At 42.3% G+C, this 22,815-nt stretch overlaps 1 protein-coding gene across 5 annotated transcripts in view; it reads right to left on the bottom strand.

Moving 5' to 3' along the window:
- Positions 1-22,815, bottom strand: part of adgrb1a (adhesion G protein-coupled receptor B1a) — a 316,728-nt gene that overhangs the window by 74,590 nt on the left and 219,323 nt on the right. For all 5 annotated transcript variants that reach the window (XM_061715322.1, XM_061715330.1, XM_061715326.1 and 2 more), the window contains one exon: positions 2,324-2,427. In XM_061715322.1, coding sequence (XP_061571306.1) covers positions 2,324-2,427 — 104 coding nt within the window. The remainder of the gene's footprint in view (positions 1-2,323; positions 2,428-22,815) is intronic.

Here is a 22,815-nt window from a genome sequence, read left to right as displayed (position 1 = left end):
AAACTAATACAAGTAAATGGACTTATTTCTATAAAGGGCCTTTCTACAAAGAAATGTACGTTTTACGTCTCATTTATTCATTCACACACGCACTAATATACTTGGGAAACAGTTAGGCACCAAATATAATATATTTAATTTTCTCAGATGGCAAAAATAAGAACTTTATTGATCCCACATAGGAGTAATTCATGTTATATCAGCTATAGAGAACAAGGTAGTGCCGAAAAACAATATATATCCCCCTCACAAAAATAAGAAAAATAGAGAAACATATTTTCTCATTAACAAAACATATTTTACATTTTTATACATTACATTACATTTTATTGTTATTGTTATTTTATTGTCTGAAAAATGGTTCAAATATGTTATTTTGTTATTTGAAATTTTTTTAATTTGTTTTGTTGACGAGAAAATATGTTTCTCTATTTTTCTCTATTTCTTATATCTTATACGGTCAAATCATAAAGTTCTGTGTCCTCATCACTTTAATTTCTACAACAAATCCTGCCTTGAAGTCGGACCAAGCGTCGAGACTTTTATAAGCCTTCAAGCTTTGCTCCGTGTATTTCCCCGGCGTAGAAATAAAGTACCTGGGTCAATGACGAATAAGGATTTTCAACAGGTCGATTTTAAAATAATAAAAAAAAGAATATCTATTACAGTAGTTCAAACATTAAGAATGTTGTGTACACATAAATTCATATAAAACTTTTAAATTAAGTGATTTTTGTCAAGATGAATTGGCACTAGCCTTAAAAAAGGTCATGTGGTGCAACCATGATTCATATTAAAATACATTAATTTCCTTAACATCTTGACATCTTTTTTTTTACAAGTTTTCAGTATTATACAGAAATGGTTGTTTTTTTAATGGTCGCGTCACATGATATTTCATAAAATGGACATCAGTTAAACTTTGTTTGTATATTATGATGGAAATATAAATATAAATGTGTATAAATCTTACACACTACAAGACAGTTCGGAAATCATACCAGATAGGGCAGAAGATCGATTTAAATACATTTAGAGTGATTGCAAAAAAAGTTTTCAAAACAAGAGTCCTGGTTGGACGGTCGCACCACATGACATTTTGACGCTTAAAACAACAACAAAATCCCAAATAACTAGTATTTCTTGTAAAATTCAAGTGAGTACATATGTGGGACAGGTAGTTCATATATCTGGTATTTGTTTTATCCATTTAAACCTTTTTTGAATTGAAAAAAAATCTGTTTTTCGGAAAATATAGGCGTCACGTGATTGACCCACATATAAATATCAGGAAACTGGATTCGTGGCCAAATATTAATGTCCATGGACCACTGGTTCTTGGGGTAACTGTACCAAATATTAATGTCCATGAACCACTGGTTCTTGGTAACTGTACCAAATATTAATGTCCATGGACCACTGGTTCTTGGTAACTGTACCAAATATTAATGTCCATGGACCACTGGTTCTTGGGGTAACTGTACCAAATATTAATGTCCATGGACCACTGGTTCTTGGTAACTGTACCAAATATTAATGTCCATGGACCACTGGTTCTTGGGGTAACTGTACAAAATATTAATGTCCATGGACCACTGGTTCTTGGGGTAACTGTACCAAATATTAATGTCCATGGACCACTGGTTCTTGGTAACTGTACCAAATATTAATGTCCATGGACCACTGGTTCTTGGTAACTGTACCAAATATTAATGTCCATGGACCACTGGTTCTTGGTAACTGTACCAAATATTAATGTCCATGGACCACTGGTTCTTGGTAACTGTACCAAATATTAATGTCCATGGATCACTGGTTCTTGGGGTAACTGTACCAAATATTAATGTCCATGGACCACTGGTTCTTGGGGTAACTGTACGGGTCCCTGTCAAGTCCAACTGCCTTTAATTTAAGCCAATAATCAGCTGTTATCCCGTCTTATCCACTAGTTGCAGCTGTTTTTGCCACGTCAATGCATACCCTCTATAGTACAGAGCTTCGTTCACAAATGCCGCTTGAAATTTCCCAGGTCAAAAAAGAGGCCTTCTGTTAACCTCGTCCACAGGCAGCCTCGACATCTTTGGGCCTAGTGGCCTCTTTCCCCAATCTTCAAACTGTCCATAAAGCTTTCATTTACATCTATTTACTTTCGTTTTTTACTTTCCATTGTGCTCCTCATTTTTCTGACGTGTGTTTGCAATTCTTATCCACTCCCTTGCATTTCCACCAGCAGCATATCCCTCAGGGCGTTGAGAAACAGTGGTGATGGTGACACTTGCATTCCAAACAACTCAGCTGTTCACAACCAGCGGTATTCCCCTACCTCCAGACTGACACGTAAATGATGATGAGCAGCAGCAATGTCAGCGACGACACCCCGCAGCCCACGATGAGCGTCACCGACGGGAGCTGCATCTTATCCATGTTCTGAAAGCAGAAAGACAAAGCAGACATGTTGAAAACAGTAACTTGATTCACTGCTTACATTACATTCACTTAACAAACCCTCTTTTTCCAGCATGACCTGGACAAACTATGTGGGGGTTCAAGATCTTGCCAAAAACACTTTGGAAAGGTTGGGGATCAAATCAGCAACCGTCTGCTTGGACGATGATCACTCTACCTCCTGAACAGCAATTACATTGTTGACATTTCAGGAAAAAAGTGGTCAAAGTATGAACTGTAAAGCAAAGTCGGAGTAAAGTTGTCGGAGCTGGCGGTTTAAGAAAACTCATATATCCTATCTCAAAAAATGTGAATATTCTGGGAATCTTAATCTTAAACTGTAAACCATAATCAGCAATATTAAAATAATAAAAGGCTTGCAATATTTCAGTTGATTTGTAATGAATCCAGAATGTGTGACATTTTTGCTTTTTTAATTGCATTACAGAAAATAAAGAACTTTATCACAATATTCTAATTTTCTGAGACAGTCCTGTATCTAATGAAAGATTTTAAAAGTAAGACACTGATAAATAAGTATGGGAGACCCAAATGTAAAGAAGTTAGTGCAGAGCTGTTGTGCTCCTTCAGATCAGAAATATCATTAAGAACCTCAAGAGCAGTTGTCTGACACTAAAAAACACTTTCATAAACGGTGATTTAATTCAAGGGCACTTGTACCGGGTTAGGAATCAGATCAGCGCAGACGGAGGGAAAATGCTGATTGAATGCGCTGCGAGTGAAGGATCATTGATCATTGTATTAACTGCTTTCACTTTATATGCAGAACTTTTTCCTGACATATAAGGAATACTTTTAGTTTTACTGAATGTTGCCCGGCAGATTCGTTGTTCGTTGTTTTGTATCCGCACGAGCCAAGATCGTACCACGTCTGAGCAAACTCCCCCAGATCTTCATCGCAAGTTCAGGGCTGATAAAGGTCAGGGGCCTTTAGCTTTCAAAGTTTCTAAGCTGAATTTTAGCCGGCTATGTCCCACTGGAAGAATTCTTTCTTTCTTTTTCCGAGAAAATGAGGGCCTTTTGCCCACCTAAACGTGCCCCAAAAGTCACCAAATTTTGCACCAAGCCAGGCCTGGCGAAAGATTTTATATTTAATGGTTTGCATTAATGGGCGTGGCCTAACGGCTCAACAGCGCCCCCTAGAAAACTTTGTGTCTCAAGCCCCACAATACGGTTTGACGTACATGCACGAAAATCGGTACACACCTGTGTTGGGGTCGCCCATATGCCCATGTGAACTCTGGACTTATAAACGTATATGAACATTTTGTGAATGTGTATATTCAACTTTGAAACTGCTCAGCTGAAAATCGGCTGTAATGTGCCTCCAAAAATGGCCGCTGTGCCATGAACTACAATCCCAGCATGCCTTGCGGGATGGGGCGGCGCCTGAGAGCGACGCGCACCCAATCCCGAGCGAGGCACTGATGACGTCATCGCAGCGCGCGGAAATACAAAACTCCGTGCTGCACCGAGACTTTTCTCTTCTCTTCTCTTCAGCCAACGATCCGGGACGCGCGTTGCTGTCCAGCAGCTTTTAAGAGCTGTGGGGGGGGGGTTTCAAGGAGCCCTCGAGGCCCGCACTGACCGGGCGCAAGGTCCGATTCCAGAGTGCTGCGCTCTGGACTCTGTCTCCCTGCCTTAACTCCTTTCTTTTTCTCCGAGCCCCGTCTTCCATTCAGGACGACCGCTCCGAGAGCCAAAACCCGCCCGGAGCTCCAGCCTTTGGACCTCGAGGCCCTCGCGCAGCCCGGCGACACAACACGGGACGAGCCGACGTTCTGAAGGGAGGAACCGGCCCCCCGTGAGCAGCGAGGCGGTGTGCTGAGGACGCGGTCAGGACCAGAGCGAGCCGGTGTGAGGTTTCTCCAGACACTGTTCACTTTTTCTGTGGAGTTAGGAGAGGAGAGAGACCGAGCGGCCGCAGAAACTGAGGATCCCCGTCAGGAAACCCCTTTGCAGGACCGAGCCGCAGGCGACGGAGCCTGCAGCCTCAGGTCCGGACTCCCGAGGACGCGTGAGCTGCGGTCTGGGCGATCTGTCACTGGTGTAGACCTGAGTTTATGTTTAATGAAATTACTGTGTGCATATTACGGTTATTTGTTCATTTGGTGGCGCCGCTTCGCCAGTTGATCCCGGTTTAAACCACCGGGAGTAACATCCGGTCTAATTGCACGTGGCGTGGTTACAGTCCCGCCATCTTTAAAAAACGCAGCCATATTTATGCAGCCACAATATTTTAAACCGTACATGTTCGTGATATCATTTTTATTATTGCTTTGATTTCTTTTTTTCATTCCATGCATTTAACTTTCATTTCATTTTTATTGATTGTTGTTTTTCTAGTTACCGTATTTTCGCGACCATAAGGCGCAACTTTTTTTTTTTTTTTTTTTTTTAAATGTGCCGGGCGCCTTAAGAAACGGTGCGCCGTGTCTATTACCTGAATTACGGTAATGTAAGGCCGGCCATGAGAACGGTAAAGGGAGAAGGGGGCGGGTGAAGCTGAATGAGACCATCCACTGAGCTGTTTAATGCGAAACAGATGATGAAGACTTTTAAGGATTTGCTTGATGTGTAAAGTGAAATAAAATACAATCAAACTAAGTTTTGCTCCCGCTCTATTTAAATAAGCACACTTGTTCTGCAGCGCGCGTGTGTTTTGCATGTCGGAACCGTCCACATTCCCCGGTTAAAGCAGCGGCTGCAGCAGCGCGGTGATGGTCGCTGCTGCAGCCGACTTCCTGGTTCCCAAAGCGGTCCGATCGACCTGGTTCCCGGCCGCTTTAAGAGCAGAGATTTCTGGGGTCTGTCTCAGGTCAGATCAGCTTCATCCTCCGAAATTTGCAGCCAAATCTGTCGGTTACAAACCCGGTACCGGATCCCGACATGCGCGGGTGTGTATTCGCGGCGCGACACACACTTACTGGTTTATGTGGTGCTGGCCCGGCGCAGCTGATGGACAGAAACCTATGGGGATTTTTAAAAGAAAAACTTTGCATAAGACGTTTCCAGCCGGAGTCATTATAAGGACGAATGGAAAGGGGGGGCTGGATGAAGGGATGATGATGATCAGGTGGCTGAGACAGGTCTGGAAATTCGGACTGGAGCTCCTGTCGGATACAAACCCCGGTACCGGCTCCCCGACAGCGCGTGTGTGAGCGGGTCCAGCGCGAGGGAGCGGAGCGGGGAGCGGACCCGGTCCAGCGCGGAGCGGGTCCAGCGCGGAGCGGGACGCGGGACCCGGGACGCGGGACCCGGGACGCGGGACCCGGGACGCGGGACCCGGGACGCGGGACCCGGGACGCGGGACCCGGGACGCGGGACCCGGGACGCTCAGGAGCCGCCAGGCTCCCGCCGCGGGTTTGCCGGGCCAGGGCGCACCATCCCCGGGGCAGATCCGGCCGAAATGCCGCTGGTCTTTCCCCGGGAGCCCCTGCTCCCATACAGGTGGATGGCTTCGGTCCCAGCCTGTCCGAACAGGTCACATTCCCGGTTAAAGCCGCTGTGACGCGCGCTGCTCCACCCCGCTGGGGAGAGACGGGCTCTGCGCGGTGGAGGATCCGCACAACGGGGTATGACAAGTTTATTTACTGTTGTGCAGAAAGTGACTGACACCGAGGAAATTCGGACTGGCGCAGCTGAATTAGCGGAGCTCTTTAATGCAGAAACAGAGGTTTTGTTCCCGCTCTATTTTTTAAATAAGCGCTTGTGTGCTTGTGTGTGCGTTCTGCATGTGTGTGCGTTCTGCAGCGGGTGTGTGTGTTTTCCGGCCGGCGTGTTTTGCGGCACGCGTGTGTGCAGCTCTGCTCTGTAGACTGCGCCTTTTGGGTCGGTGCGCCATATGTATGTTTTAAATCTAAAAATGACACACAAAAATGAGGGTGCGCCTTTCCACACGGTGCGCCGAATGGTCGCGAAAATACGGTAATTGTTTTATAATAAGTAGTGTGCCATCAGAATTATTTGGGGTGTTCCGTTTACCATCTTTTGACACCTATGTGTAAATAAATTCTGATTGATTTTTAATCAGAATCAGAATCAGAATCAGAATCAGCTTTATTGGCCAGGTTCGAACATTGTCCAACAAGGAATTTGATTCGGTTATTTCGCTCTTTGGTAGTAAAAAAAATAAACAATAAACAAATAAACAATAAACAAATGTGGTATTACTATCTACAGTATAAACATTTTAACATTTTAAGGTGCAGCAGTTTGAGGTAGTGATAAAAGAAGGATAGTTCTGAATAAAAATAAGTATAAGTATAACCTATATACAATTTTAACAGACAAATTATACAAAAAATACAAAAAATTATACAAAAGGAAGTACAAAAGTGAGAGGTGCAGCAGAGTGAGGCAGACATGATTATTAAAGAGGGTGCTGGATGATTTTTATTGCACGTGTTTGGTTACTCTGAGACTTATTATTTGTGAGAGTTCATCAGAGCAACCGCTTGCGGGAAGAAACTGTTTTTGTGTCTGGAGGTTCTGACGCACAGTGCTCTGTAGCGCCGTCCAGAGGGGAGGAGTTGGAACAGGCGGTGTCCCGGGTGTGAGGGGTCTGCAGAGATTCGATCGATAATGAGTGGTTGTCGTTATTTCATGCAGATTTTGGTCACAATTGATTTGTTTGACAGAGCCTAGTGTTCGGATCTCACTCCTTCAATGATATTATAGGCTACTATACTTAAACCATAATCATATGAGGCTGATTTTCTGCTGTTAAAAGTTATCATTTCTCTGCTTAAGGAACAGAGTGGTGCCCCGAGGATTTTAATTATCATATTGATCATTCAATTTGATAAATAGTCAAATTTATTAATTATTAATAATTATTAATAAAATTATTAATAACCCTTCGATAACTGGACAGCCAAGCTACCTGAGTTGCACAACACCTGTATCTCGGCGCAACTTAAAGAAAAGTCTCTTGGCGCCATGGCCGAAACCGAACAGGAAGTCGGCCATTTTCAATTAATCGTGTCATTTTGGCGCAATTTATGCCATTCCTTCGGCAGTTAATACGGCCCGAACCGTAACGTGCACCCAGGTGTGTTATACATCAAAATGTGCGTCTCCATCCTGCGACGACGCGCATTACTTTTCTCAGTCAAAAGCGTTTCAACCCTTCATCTGATTGGTCCATATTTGATAGTTCCTACTTCCTGCCATAACTTTTGAATGGTTTGATATAAAGAGCTGTGGGTGGTGTCATCGGACTCGGTATTGAGTCCTTGACCATAATTGCTGAAAATTAGCCCTGACTCTTCTTCTGATTGGTCGATATCTGATAGTTCCTATTTTCTGCCATAACTTTTGAATGGTTTGATATAGAGAGTCGTGGGTGATTTCATCCACTAAATGTCCAGGTATGAAGAATCTACATCAAGTCATACAAGCTTCCACTGCAGCCTGAACGTGCACAAGGGTGGAGGACCGTTCATCGCTGCTTGCAGCTTTAATTTGTGATGTTTTTTTTACAGAAATTCCTTTGCGGTACTGAAGTAGGTAAGAATGGTAAGTTTGAGAGTGAAGTGTTTTGCTCTAATTCTGTCCACAACTTGTTGCAGTTTGCCTTCGGAATCCATTTCACAAGGTATTGTAATTGATTTACTAAGAAATATTGATGAAAGCTGGGTGTGTCTAGACCAATTGAAGATGTGCCAGTCGATTTATGCTTTCAAACGTTTGTTTAAGTTTAAAGTGTTTGAAAAATATGAGGGATCCAGTAGATGAAACCAGGGGCGATTTTAGCATCAGAGCTTTGGGGGGGCTCAGCCTACCAAAGTTCATGGACCACAGAACCCCTAGGGGGGTCCGGGGGCATGCCCCCCCGGAAGAAAAATTTGTAGATTTTAAGTAAAAATGGATCAATCTGGTGCACTTTGAGGTCAAAATGAAGAGACTAGATCTATGAAGACCTATACACATCAATATCTTCTTTACTGTTCTGTGGTTTTACAGCGATGAAAAAATAATTGTTTCCCTATATATATTCTGCATACAGGTTATGGTAGAATTTTGCTTGCATAAATAATACCAAAATCACTTCAGGGGAGACTCAAGTAAAGTAATATTTTGCTTTGTAGGCAAAAGTAAAATTAAATCAAATCAAATGGAACTTCCTAACTTATTGGCTGGAATAATATTCCGACAAGATAATAATATACTGTAAGCTAAAGCAGGAGTTTGCAGTCAACTAGTTGAAAAGCAGCCACTTGCGATTCTGAAGGGCTTAATTTCATTCAGAAGACAAGAGACCCGTTTGAAAATATGTTCTTCACTTATGCCCATATTGTTTCTCAAAAGACATTGCATCCATTTAGACCCGCTTTACTGCGAGCTAGCATGATGGCTGGCTGGCTTGGTGTGTCATGGTAGCCTTGCCAATCGTCACCTGTCTGGCAGGCACATGACAAGTTATTTTGTTTAGCTACTACAACGGTATGCGCTAATTTGCACATCAATATGCGCTAATTGAGTAACTAACGACTCTGACTGCTCAATGCTCACCTCACAGTCTCATCATGAGTGGGGACTGGGGAGAATGATTGTTGACTGTAAAAGGCTACTTCGTTGTGTGTGTGTGTGTGTGTGACCTGTGTGAAGTGAAGGGATTAGGCACATAGATGGAGGAGGGAGCGCCTGGCAGTAGCGGTTCTAGAAACTTTTCGGGTGGGCTGAGTCAGGGCCCCCTTGGTGGGATGAACCCCCCTAAATGTTTGTCAGCACACCCTAAGAACATAGAGGGGGGAACTCACACACAGCGCATTGAGTGGAATCAGAAACTGCTAGTAATGACCACCAGAGGGGAAAAAAAAAAAAAAAAAAAAAAAAAAAAAAAATTGTCTCTATTTTTTTGGGGGGGCTGAGACTTCTTTTGGGGGGGCTCAAGCCCCCCCAAAAAGGGCCTAGTGGCGCCCCTGGATGAAACTATTACGGAATTATGTTTTGGGATTGTGTAAACAATATGATTTATTTTTTTATATTATGTTTTGTATGTTTTGATCTGAATAAGTTGATCATGTGAGAAGGGTAGGCGTTTATAAGCAATAGCTTCAGCCTATTCCTTTTCGGTTAGGTCTCGTTTGTTTTTTTATGTGAACTAAGGCTTTCAGTGGTGACTACATTATGAATGACCTGACCGAAATAAATATATTTTCATTCATTCATTTCATTCAATGATTTTTCTTTTTGTAAAGTTTATAAGGAGATTTTAGGTTGTTTTTTTTTCTCCAATAAATTGTGTTATGACCGTGTTATACAGGACTGTCACAGAAAATTAGAATATTGTGATAAAGTTCTTTATTTTCTGTAATGCAATCAAAAAAACAAAAATGTCATACATTCTGGATTCATTACAAATCAACTGACATATTGCAAGCCTTTTATATTTTAATATTGCTGATTATGGCTTACAGTTTAAGATTAAGATTCCCAGAATATTCCAATTTTTTGAGATAGGATATTTGACTTTTCTTAAGCTGTAAACCATGATGAGCAATATTAAAATAATAAAAAGCTTGGAATATTTCAGTTGATTTGTAATGAATCCAGAATGTATGACATTTTTACATTACAGAAAATAAAGGACTTTATCACAATATTCTAATTTTCTGAGACAGTCCTATAGAGTTAAACCAATAGTGTGTAGGTGTTATTGGGAGTACTGAAAAAAATAATCAAATTAATTTGAATAGTATTTTCATTTCAATTACAGTAATTCAACCATCATTCATGGTGTCCTGGTAAGACACAAAAAGGGTACAGACTCACCGAGAGCAGTGATAAAACATCTATTTGTGTCATTATGTATCAGTTTGCACGCTTAAGTTGATTCTATTAAATCTAAAATGATGCTTGATGTTTGTTAATAACGCGGGTGCCGTCAAGGTAAACGTATGGAAAAGCTGAATGATAACAGTCACACTGAGCTTAACTTTACAGACTGCACCATTACAAAGTCTCTCAGGAGGCAGTGGGGTGAAGCAGCAGTCCCATAGTCATTTAAAATGAAAGTTATTCATTTTAAATCAAGGGGTTTAAGTAAAGATTAGTTAGGTTGTAAACATAACGCTACCATAATTGTTCATCACCCAGGTTGATAATGTCTTGCTAGAACAGCAGCAGAACGTCTCAGTCGTTAGGGCTGGGGATCCATTCAAATGTCAAGAATCCATTCAATTCCGATTATTAAGATTCAGAATCGATTATCAAGATTTGATTCGATTCGATTATGATATTGATTTGGGTTAGTGTTATTAAAACAGTTTTTTCAGCTGTTGCATGAATTATATGACTGTGTAGTTCTGCAACATAGTAATACTAGGAATAGTATTGAGATTCAACAGCAAGTATTGCAGCTAATGATGCTGTAAGGACCAATCAGCTCCCAGAATGCTGATAGAACTGCTTTCAGAAACAACTTTTAGTTGTATGTGGTTAACTGTGAAATTGTTGCAGTTCCTCTCGGGTGTAATGTCGAAGAATAATATAAAATCCAGTTCAGAAGTCCGCTGTGGTGTAGTGAGTTTTATTCAGTAGCCGGCGGTGAGCAGACCTACGCAGAGCGTGTCTGGGTCGGTGTGCTGACCCAGAGTGGTTGGAATCCAGACTTTTTATACAGTAAGTTCAAAGCATAAAAGGCAAGAATAAACGAGCCAAGTGAGAGACAAAAAGCAATTTACAGTCAGATGTGATCTGTGGCCAAATGCTGTTATCGGGCATTTGGAATGACTGTCACTAAGTTGTAAATTACCCCATAGGGTGTTCTCGTGATTCAAGTCTGTGGCCAAATGAGTTGGTATTAACATATCAGTCAGTCAGGAACTTCATCATATGGCATTCCCGTTAGGGCTGGGTATCGATTCAAATGTCAAGAATCGATTCGATTCCGATTCTTAATATTCAGAATCGATTATCATGATTTGATTCGATCCGATTCAATATTGATTTGGCTTAGTGTTATTTAAAATGTTTTTTGAGCTGTTGCCTGAATTATATGATTGTAAAACAACTAGTGAAATAATAATTTCACAATAATTATTGTGAAATAACTAAGAAATAAATAACTAAAACAGGCCTTTCAATATTTAAAGTGCAAAAAAGAAAGAAATTGCAACAGTTCACGAAGTAAACAAATCATTTAAGCTTATCTAATTTATTCTGTCACCACGCACACATAATGCCATGAAGCACCTGGCATTTTTCAGAAGTGCCATGACAAACTGTGTGTCCGACTACTGGGATTAAAGTTCATCTGGCAAAAATGATGAAAAAAAAAAAGAAAGAAAAATCGATCTTTAGACATAAGAATCGATTTTTAGGAATTAATATGAGAATCGATTTAGAATGGGAAATCGATTTTTTCAACACAGGCCTAATTCCTGTGGTTCAAGTCTGTGTTGAAGCGAGTTCCAAGGTGTCGGCCCTGCAGGGGGTGGGAAGCTGGAGTTTCACGTCAGCCACGGTGTCACAATGCCTCATCAGTAACTTATCTGGTGATGTGGGGACTGTCGTGTCCTTCACGTGTGGTCGGGAACTTATTGGTGATGTCACGTTTCCACCTATTTTAGACTTTACTGCATTGCCAGTGAGTGTCGCCAATGGACGTTTTTCATGTGCCACACTCCTTGTACATGAGGCCCCAGGTCACAAGGGAGTCTTCAGCCCCCAAACTCCTCCCACCCCCCCCAGCAGGAGATAATTGGCTGGGTTTATAGCCTGTATTGTATCACAGTTTGATGTGTGTGCGGCGGCTAAGTTAATTAAATCCCTCTGATTAATCTGCACTGCAGAGAGTTGCTTCTCGAAGAGTGAAAGTGGGGAGAGAGATGATTACGAGTGCAGCAGAATGGAAAGGCGTCTGCTGAGACAAAGACCTACTTCCTCCACCCACCGTCAGACTATGAGACCGTAAGCGTGGGCAGACTGCAGTGCTGCTCAGACTACCACACTTGCTGTCTGGTACGTGGGAGTGTCGGAGTTGCGTGACCGACCAGGTAACGTGGGCCAGTAACCGGTCACCCACCAACTCCGAGCCTACATCCTTACTCAAGGGCCTAATGGCCAATTCTGATTTCTTGCCGATATATTTTATCAGTTGTCTATGGACCAATCCCAATACACCCCCTACTTTCTACCACTAGCCCTCCCTCACTACCACTACCCCTAAAAAAGAAGCCACAGATTTTAGGGCACTTGTAATCTTCCCAGGGCCCTGTCCCAATACTCCCACTACTCCTACTTTTCAGCACCACCCCTCAATTTTGCTTGCTACGTCACGTGCGTGGTTTATGTTCGGGTACGTAAGCGACTGCGTAGTTACGTTTGCACATACGTCACACCATATCAGGAAGCCCAGAACTAAAAGCTGTTTTAATTTCAGCTGTAGCGCTGTTAATATGCCACTTTATTAAGTTTTAATATTTTTTCAGGCGTAAAAGTAACCATTAAGATCCCCAACCTGGGCTCAGTTTATCCAAATAACGCCTGGTAAGAAATTTGATCCGATGTTTTGGGAGAAGAGCCGCCGGCCCGGAGCAGCAGCAGCAGCTGTTACCATGGTAACAGCAGCAGCTCACGGCCGGGTCAACCTGCACCGTCGTCCCGGGGGAGAAACCTGCAGCTCTGTGGAGAATTACTGCTGGCTGAAATAAATCATTTAGGAAAATAAATGTTGGTTTAATAAATTAAACAGTTGTAGCAAAGCCTGTTAAGAAATTTGCTCCGAAAATTTCGGAATCAAAGCTGCCTGCCGGTTCGGGAGCTGATTTATGGTTCTGCGTTAAACCGATGCAGAGCCGATGGCGTAGGGTACAGCGTACGGCGCGCGTCGCCGCGTAACCTACGCCGTAGGCTCTGCGTTGGTGTAATGCGGACCATAAATCAGCCTTTATTCTGGCGAGATCTGAAACAACTTCGCAACAACGGGCAAATGAGTGATTATGTACATTCAATGAGTGAATATTATGAAAGTAAAATGTATATATTTCATTATATACATTATAATATATTTCTCGCTAAAAATGGAATCAAAACTCATTTCTATGCAGAAACTAACTCAAAATATTGATTTTATTCACTAAAAAATGAGAAATGTCCACCATGTTTTTTTTTTATTCAGTCCGCAAATGACGACAAAAAGCATTCTGGGAAATTTTTCTGGCCCTAGGTCAGCTAGTCAGTATCTGAAATCCCTGGATCCATAGGGCCAGATTCATAGCCACTATCCTCGTTTCCCCCACTCGCCCTAGATGCAAAGAGGAATTGGGACACCACTACCCTCACGGGAACGCGCAAAATGTAGGGGTAGGGCTGAAAAGTAGGAGTAGGGGGGGGATTGGGACTGGCCCTATGTAACCCCCATGGTTACTAAGCCCATTTATGTAGTTTGAGTTTTTTAATTGCAGTAACCGTGCTCACCACTTACTTGGTGGTGCACTAGCCTGAGGATGTGTTGCTCATACTGAATGTGATCCAAACGTGACAGTATGTGAACGTGACTTATGCTGGATTCACACTGAAAGTGTCAAAAATCTCCTGCGGTGGCTCAGGACGCCTGCATGGCGCTGCTGGCCAAAGCCTGTCGACGTCTGCAGTGGGCGGGGCCTGTAGTGGGCGGGGTCTGTAGTGGGCGGGGCCTGCAGTGGGCGGGGCATGTAGTGGGCGGGGCCTGCAGTGTGCGGGGCTTTCAAACTGCAGAACTGGAGTGAACAAAGTGCATATACAGTAGTCTACATATATCTATATATAACTGCACATCTTCAGTTTCCTATTTCACCATGGATCACACTTTGGGAAGAATTCTTTATATTTTAGTTATTTCTGCATATATAAGAGTGAGTTTGATGGTCGGTCCGCGGATCAAGCACGGCCGACATCGCTAATTAGAACATTAGCAGGGTATAAATGATTAGCAGGCTAAGCTACGGTCAAATGAGGGAGGCAGAAGTGAAACGTGATGTTCACTTGTGATAACAAGATTTCAATTTACTGTCCTGAGTAAACACTTGTTTATTTCATTGAGGTGATTGAATACACACACACACACACACACACACACACACACACACACACACACACACACACACACACACACACACACACACACACAATTCCTTCTAAAGGGAGGAAAAAAGGGACTATTTCTTTTTATTTTTTTTTTATTTTATTTTCTTATCTGATGTTGAAATGCTTTAACATTGTGCTGTATAATAAATTGCCCACTTTTACCAATTCGTCGGAGTCCAGCTTTTTCCGAGCCTACAGGAATGTTGGTTCCCTAGCCTAGAGGAGGTCAAAAGTGCTACATCTACACTTGACGCCTGGGAAAACCATAACATCTGAAGAATAAATAAATCCATAAAAGATGGGTGGTCTCTGGTTGGGTTAGGGTTAACAAGGTTAACGCAGGTCAAACAGAAAGATATGGTCCAGGCCACTGCTTCCCCAAGGACTTTCTTGGAGGTCAGCAAAGCATTACGACTGTTTTAAATGAAGATGAGGAAGGGTTTCACCTTAAAATAGAACTTTTAATTCCTCGCGTTAGAGGAAATGAACACTCAGAGAACACCGAGCAAACGCCACACGGACCAAACCTAGCTGGGATTTGAACCCGGAACTCCTCAGTTGTGAAGCAACATCGCCAAGCAACATGCCACCATGGATAAAGTTCTTATTCTGAAAATGCAGTCGTAACTAGGGCTGTCCGATTCTTGAAGTGTAGGTGAAACAGCGAAGGATTTTCTTGTGAACTCAAGGCAAATATACTGTATAATTACATTTTTTTTATTTAGTGCTATACTTAATTCAAAATAGGTTCTAACATCCCTTAAAGGGGACCTATTATGAAAAACACGTTTTTTCTTTCTTTAACATACACATATACATATCATACATGCACGAACACACACACTTACCACACATACATATACACGCTCACACACATACAGCCACTCAGACATATACATATACACACACACACACACACACACACACACACACACACACACACACACACACACACACACACATACAGCCACTCAGACATATACATATACACACACACATACACACACATACACACACAAACACACATAGCCACACAACCCAGACATGTACATACACAAGCATGTATACACACACATTCACACGCACGCACGCACGCATGCACGCACACACACAAACTTGTTGCAGCTTTTTGATACTCTTCATGGTCAAAAATGACACCAGAGGATGTAAGCACGGTGAGATGTCCAACTGCTACTCAGCATCTCAGTGTGGGCGTGTGCAGCATGACCGTCATTAAACAAGCTGCTGCCACGTCTGATGCAGTCACATCTCTGACTGCTGCATTTTGGGCCGGCAGAGAGAGTGTACTGGGATGTCCAAGGCATATGCCGTCTGTACCTGTGCACATGTCACAGGTCTGGCAGCCATCGTAGCCGTCGTGCTCGCTGTGGGAAGTCAAACTGGGGTTGCTGGTTTTTGCCAGAAAAGAAGGGAAAGGCAGCCGGTGTCCCTCCTCATTCCGCTCACCCTTCCCCCACATTCTGTTAGGCTGTGAGACGGTCACAGCAACCATGCTAATTATCGGCACTGCAACACATAGTAGCCTGGAGACGGCCCAGCCACCCTTTCTGCAGCCAGACTCCTACATCTCCAGCATTACAAACACCCCTGCCTTTATTTCCCTCCTCTTGTTTTCCCAGCCCTCTCTGCTTAACCCCTTTCATTTCCCCGCACCTTTTTGCAGACTCTGATGCGGTATTATATTTTAGCTCGCCCTCTCTCCGTCTGCCTCGTACATCATTTACTCTCGTGCTGTCACCTCTTGTCTACGTTTTACTCAATTAAGCCCGCTGCAGACATTAGAGGGAAAAACAGAGAAAAATGCATTGCGGTTAAAGGCAAAAGCCGCCAGATCCCGATTCACTCCCACGACTGGACCTGTCTGTGGTCAGGGGGACGACGAGGATGAATGAATGAGCTCGTGCTCGTATCATTTTGATGCTGTGAGCTTCCATAAGCCTTTAATGTGCTTTAAATGGGAGCCTGCAGATGCAGTGACAAGCCTCTTTGACCAATTAGCTCACGATGTCAGAGTATCAGAGAGGTTGGTCTCCGTAGGGCTTCAGTTCCCTGGAGTATCTGAATTTGTGCATTTAATTACAGAACAAGCACCACAATGTCTCAGTTGTTGTCAAACCAATATTCAGACGGAAAGGTGAGGCTGCGTCATGTTGCACTTTTGACAGAGGGAGCCCTGTTTTACCGAGGACGCAAAGACTTTACTGAAGACAAGCTTTAATCTACAGTCCAGCAGTTTATCTGGCTAACCAAGACAAAGGCCATGCTATTACTACTACTACTACTACTACTACTACTATTACTACTACTATTACTACTACTATTACTACTACTACTACTACTACTACTACAACTGTCATTTAGCAGACACTTTTATCCAAAGCGACTCTACATCTTAGAGAACAACACAGGAAAGAAATCACATAGCTACAGCATGGATAAGTGCAATGGAAGGGAGAAAAGCTCCATTCCCAACCATCTCAACCATTCCCAACCATCTCAACCATTCCCAACCATCTCAACCATTCCCAACCACCCCATCTATTCCCAACCATCTCATCTATTCCCAACCATCTCATCCATTCCCAATCATCCAGTCTATTCCTAACCATCTCATTCATTCCCAACATTCTCATCTATTCCCAACCATCTCATCCATCCCCAATGATCCCATCCATTCCCAACCATTCCCAATGATCCATCCATTCCCAACCATTCCCAATGATCCATCCATTCCCAACCATCCCATCTATTCCCAACATTTTCATCCATTCCCAACCATCTCATCTATTCCCAACCATGTCATCCATTCCCAATGAGCCCATCCATTCCCAACCATTCCCAATGATCCATCCATTCCCAACCATCCCGTCTATTCCCAATCCATTCCCAACAATCCCGTCTATTCCCAATCATCTCATCCATTCCCAACCATCTGATCTATTCTCAATCATCCCATCCATTCCCAACCATCTCATCCATTCCCAACCATCTCATCTATTCCCAACCATTCCCAATGATCCCATCCATTTCCAACCATCTCACGACATACGCTGTGTTAACGTGCTGAATCAGTCCCTTTTCCTGGTTAATGACAAACATGACCTGACCGTAGCCAGTCCTCTGCAAACTCAACCTCAGACAGAGAAAAACATCACTTTTTTCAACTTGCTTTTTTTTTTTTATTGAACAAAAGTCTTTTTTGCTGATGTTGTCTTTGGCTAATACAAAGACGCCCAACAATCAGGTGACTTTGATTTTGTCGTTACAAAAAAAGTAAGGACTTTATAATCGAAGGCTCAGATGACAAAACTATTCACTTATTTTCTGTCCCTCCATCATCCTGTTCAGGGTCACAGGAGGTGGAGTCTGTTTCCAGCTGTCATCAGGTGGGGGGCAGATTAAACCTGGACATGACACCAGCCCAACACGGGGCCATTTCAACCCTTCCACAGTTACTTCTTCATTTGCAAAAAAGTAAATCCCAAACAGTGACGTGCGGTGAGGTTCATGGTTGGTGAGGCACTGACTCCTTTAGTGTCAGATTTACAAATATATAAACCAAAAAGGGTAGCTTATTCAATTGGCTACTGGTTATTTCATATCTCATCAACATTCTTCACAAAAAAAACACACGGGCGCACACACGGTACATATTACAGATACGTAAAGGTAAGAAAAAACGTGCATTTGCTCTACAACCTCCATGTATAGGCCGTCGCAATTCTATAATTTATACAACATAAATGAGAGTATAGACTGGTGTACAAAACCACAGATTTAAATTTTGACCTTTAGTGAAATATTCAGTTGTTTTTAAAACGTTTAATTCTGATACTTTAATCCATTTAATACAGATTGCTCAACAAAAAGCATGAAAAGAAAAACAAAGAATATTTTATTTGAGGCCAAAATTTAGTTTATAAATATTCTATGGTATTTTTCTTAGTCAAGAAAAAAAATCTCTTTTTTATAAGATTGAAATTAAAAGTGTTTGTACCCGGTGACTCACGTACGCCCCCTTCAGGTGAGGCAGAGTATTGTCTGCCTCACCCTGGGCCTTTTTCACTGCCGTTTTATTTCCCATCAGCGAAACTAAATATCTCACTAACAAACATTACACTTTAATGGTTAAAGACATTAGCCAGACTGTGTAAAATCAGGTCAAATAAACGTGTCTGCAAACATTATATTGGGACATGCAGAGATACGGCAACCAGCACGCGCCAATCACACGTATCAACCAGTTTGTGATGGATTGTCAATCAGAGGTTCGGCTCGTTGCTGCCGCACCTCACGTTTCAGCCCCGTATTTGAACAGGAAATAGGCAAATTCAGCAATTTTGACTATAAAAAATGTTCGAAATTACATGCATAAAGATCAGTGGATAAATATGAATATAAATTTGATGTTATAATTATTTATTTTTTTACTTGTCATGATGACCCCTGACCGCACGTCCCTGATCCCAAAAATGGGAGCTATACTGCTTCAGAGCAAATGAACATGGACGGATGAGTGAAGTATATTCAGTGACTAATCAGCCCCATTGTCCCTGCTGCAGGCAGCACCGTTTCCACCTCACTGAGAGCCAGCAGGATCTTATCAGCGTGTTTTGAAGTTGCACATTAGAAAAGCTTGATAGAAACTGCTACATTTAAATAAGCATCCTCAACATTGAAAAAAAGGTCCTCCTCCACGCAGTTTTTTTTCTTTCCTTTTTCAAGAAACCAGGGCCAGTACTGACAGACCATCTTCAAGGTAGCCACAAAGATTTCCAAGCGATCTTTCTCGCCTAAATGACCAGCGAGACTCGAGCTGCTGCTGTTTTCTCCCTTATGGTCTCTCAGAAAGTTTGACTTTCAGCTGCCAGCAGTAATGTTTCCTGCAGTCATAAGCAATCGTCTCAAGTAATCGTGTTTATTCACTGTAAAGCAGTTGGAGTTAGAGCCCCCCAGCACGCCTGGAGGGCATGTTTTTCTCAGAGGTTTCCAACATTGACTCCACAAGCGCTGAGGAACTGGACAGAAACCCAGCTGGATGCTGCTGCTGTCAGTGATGCGGGGGAATCTGCAGGCTGTGTCAGCTTGGAGATTGTTACGGTGTGACCTCCTGCCTCTGCTGGCCATCAGAGAAGACCCTGCCTAAATAACTCAACATGTGACCAGGGAACAAGGCCTGAAAACAGGAACTTTTTGATTTCTGCATAATCTACTAAAGAAGTTACTACACGGGGCAGCGTAATATGACCCACAACAATTCTTATTTGTCTAGGGTTGACTGAAACTCTCAAATCTCGGCACGGTCATAAATTTGCTATATTTTAAATCCCTTTTGATCAAATGTTTCGTTTTGTATTAACACTAACCCAAATCAATATCGGAATCGAATTGAATTGGATCGAATCAAATCTTGAAAATCGATTCTGAATCTTAAGAATCAGAATCGAATCGATTCTTAACATTTGAATCAATATCCAGCCCACCAGAAACCACAAACTATTTTAGTGTCTGGAGCAGCCCCCGGGTCTCCCACTCAGAATGCGCGCCGATTTTTCCCAGTTCCAGCCGCGGTACTGCAACAAAAAATCCCATGGGGCCCAGAAAGCTTTTTTCCCATAGACCGCAATAGTAAAAGAGAAGCCTCTAAAACTGTTCACAGGAACCTCCAGCTGTAATCACCGGCTATTACTAATCTTTGTATTCTATATTTTTAAGTCATGGACTTTATATCCGTCAAAAATGTTTTATAACGGCCAGAAAAGTCAAAGAAAAGTCTCTTTCTGGGCGTGACGTCACGGCTGACGTCACAGCCGTGTCCGTGCATTCCACGGATGTATTATATTAATATATATTATATAATTATATTATATTAATACATTAATAATATATGTAATGCTATACATGTAATAATATACATTCATTAATATATTATATTAATACATATTATATTAATACTCGCGTCATTGCCCCGGGGCATGATGGGAGGCCCCAGAGCATCATGGGAGGTGACTCAACTGCGCATGCTCTATGGGCCGCTGTATGCGGAAGTAAACCCGGAAGTCAGAGATTTTTTCGGTTTATGCGCTGGCTGAGCAGAATGCATTGAAATGAATGGGCGGCCATTTTTGACGCCCCATCCAGTTTTATAATACATCCATGGTCTGGAGTCATCCATCCCCGAGCCGAGCTGGCGTGAGCCCCTTCCCCCGGCGACGCCCCGGCGACGCCCCGGCGACGCCCCGGCGACGCCCCGGCAATGCCCCGGCTCCTCCATAGACATATATACGTAGACGCCTCACAGACTGACGCTGCCTATTGGAGATGACGTTCAGCGCGGCCGCCATCTTGAATGGGTCTCCATTGCGCCCCCAGTGCATTTATTTCTACTGAGGAAGGTTTTATCCCCGACTACAATCATCCATAACTCCCTGAATCTTTACCTGATTTTCACACGGTTTGGTTTGTTGCAAACGGCAGAGATTTAGTTATGATACAGGACGCTGTCACACATTAAAAATATGTACTTTCAAGCTGAAAGACTTTGTATTATGCTCTTTAACAAAGACATATGGTATGGCATATTGATAAATGTATAAATTAATTAATTTTATATTTTAATAAAGAAACAAGTTTGATTGTTCATTTGAATTTATTTGAAGGGGAGAGGGGTGTGCTGTTGTATTTATTTATTTATTTATATGTATTTATTTTTTCTTTCTTTCTTATTAATATTATTTATTTATTTTTATTTAATTATTGTTTTGAAAAGTAAAAAAAAAGGGCATTGATATTTCTATTCTTATTGAAAAACTGATATATTTATTGCCCTCAATAAATATATCTATAAAAATAAACTCAGGTTATTCCAGGGTCTTATACTACCCTGTTAGGCTTGAACTGGGGCTGGGGAGATAAAACCCTTGAAAAATAACTGTTTTTCAGCTTCTTGCATGTGCTGGCTGTAACTGTAACTCTGTAACTGTAACTGTAACTCTGTAACTGTAACTCTGTAACTCCAGTGTAGTTAATTTAGCCTGGAGGGAGGAGACCCATCCAATATGGCGGTGATGCTGGATTACGTTCCAGCATGTCATGAGGCGTCTACGTATATATGTCTATGGGCTCCTCGCTCAAACGTCGGCCAGGCAGGACCAACAGCAGCACGCCAGCTCCTACGGCTTTAAGAAAGCTGTAGTGCCATGGCTGTTTCCAGGGCAACGGGTGCACAAACTGCTTCTGAGGCAATTTCCAGTCTAATAATAACTAATCACACAGAATGAAAAATCCTCCCAAAGATACTGGGCTGTCCCTGAAGAAACTGGGCCACCTCTGAGTCACACAGGGCTTCTGCTGTGGCAACTGGCCGGCTCGCTGCATCCAGCTGCGCACTGCAAAAACTCAAAATCTTAACGAGAATATTTGTCTTATTTCTAGTTAAAATGTCAAATTTTTAGTCAAGAAACCTCATTACATTTAAAACAAGAGTCATTACTAAAAAAATAACTTATTTGACCATTTTCACCTGTTTCAAGTACATTTTCACTTAAAATAAGTAGAAAAATCTGCCAGTGGAACAAGATTTTTTTGCTTGTAATGAGAAGATAAATCTTCATGAGACAAGACAGCAACTTTGCAGCAATATCAAACATATTTAATTTCAGCACCAAAGCTTAGTCTGATAAATCAAGAATCCCCATGATGTCCTTACACCCGTACAAACTGCCTACAAACATGACAGCGCTCGTAAAATGAAGTTTAAGTGGAAGATCAAGTGGAAGATCAGCATAATGACCGATTTCTACTTCCACATAAAACCAATGCTGCAGCGGGGGACCCTGAGCCACAACCCCATCGTGGCCTGACATATATCAAACTGCACGGATCAATACATTGATTGCTGTAAAGCCTTTTTAAAGTTATTGTCGATCAACATTTATGAGTTTCAATTCACATAAGATCTGTCTCACTTTCTCTGTTGGAATATCTGAGCAACATTAAACTGTTTGGTATCATTGCGAAATAACAACGACGCGGCTCCTACATGCAGCCTACATTCAATTCAATTCAATTTTATTTATATAGCGTCTAATACAACAAAATTTGTCTCCAGACGCTTTCCAGAGACCCAGAACATAAACCCCCGAGCAATTATTACATAAACAATGGCAGGTAAAAACTCCCATATTGGGAGAAAAACCTTAAGCCAAACAGTGGCAAGAAAAACTCCCCTTTAGGAGGGAAGAAACCTTGAGC

This window comes from Cololabis saira, chromosome 3 (genome assembly GCF_033807715.1).
Source record: "Cololabis saira isolate AMF1-May2022 chromosome 3, fColSai1.1, whole genome shotgun sequence".
In the NCBI taxonomy this organism is placed as follows: Eukaryota; Metazoa; Chordata; class Actinopteri; order Beloniformes; family Belonidae; genus Cololabis; species Cololabis saira.
The sequence above is the reverse complement of the archived record's forward strand: the minus strand, read 5'-3'. Positions and strand labels throughout refer to the sequence as shown.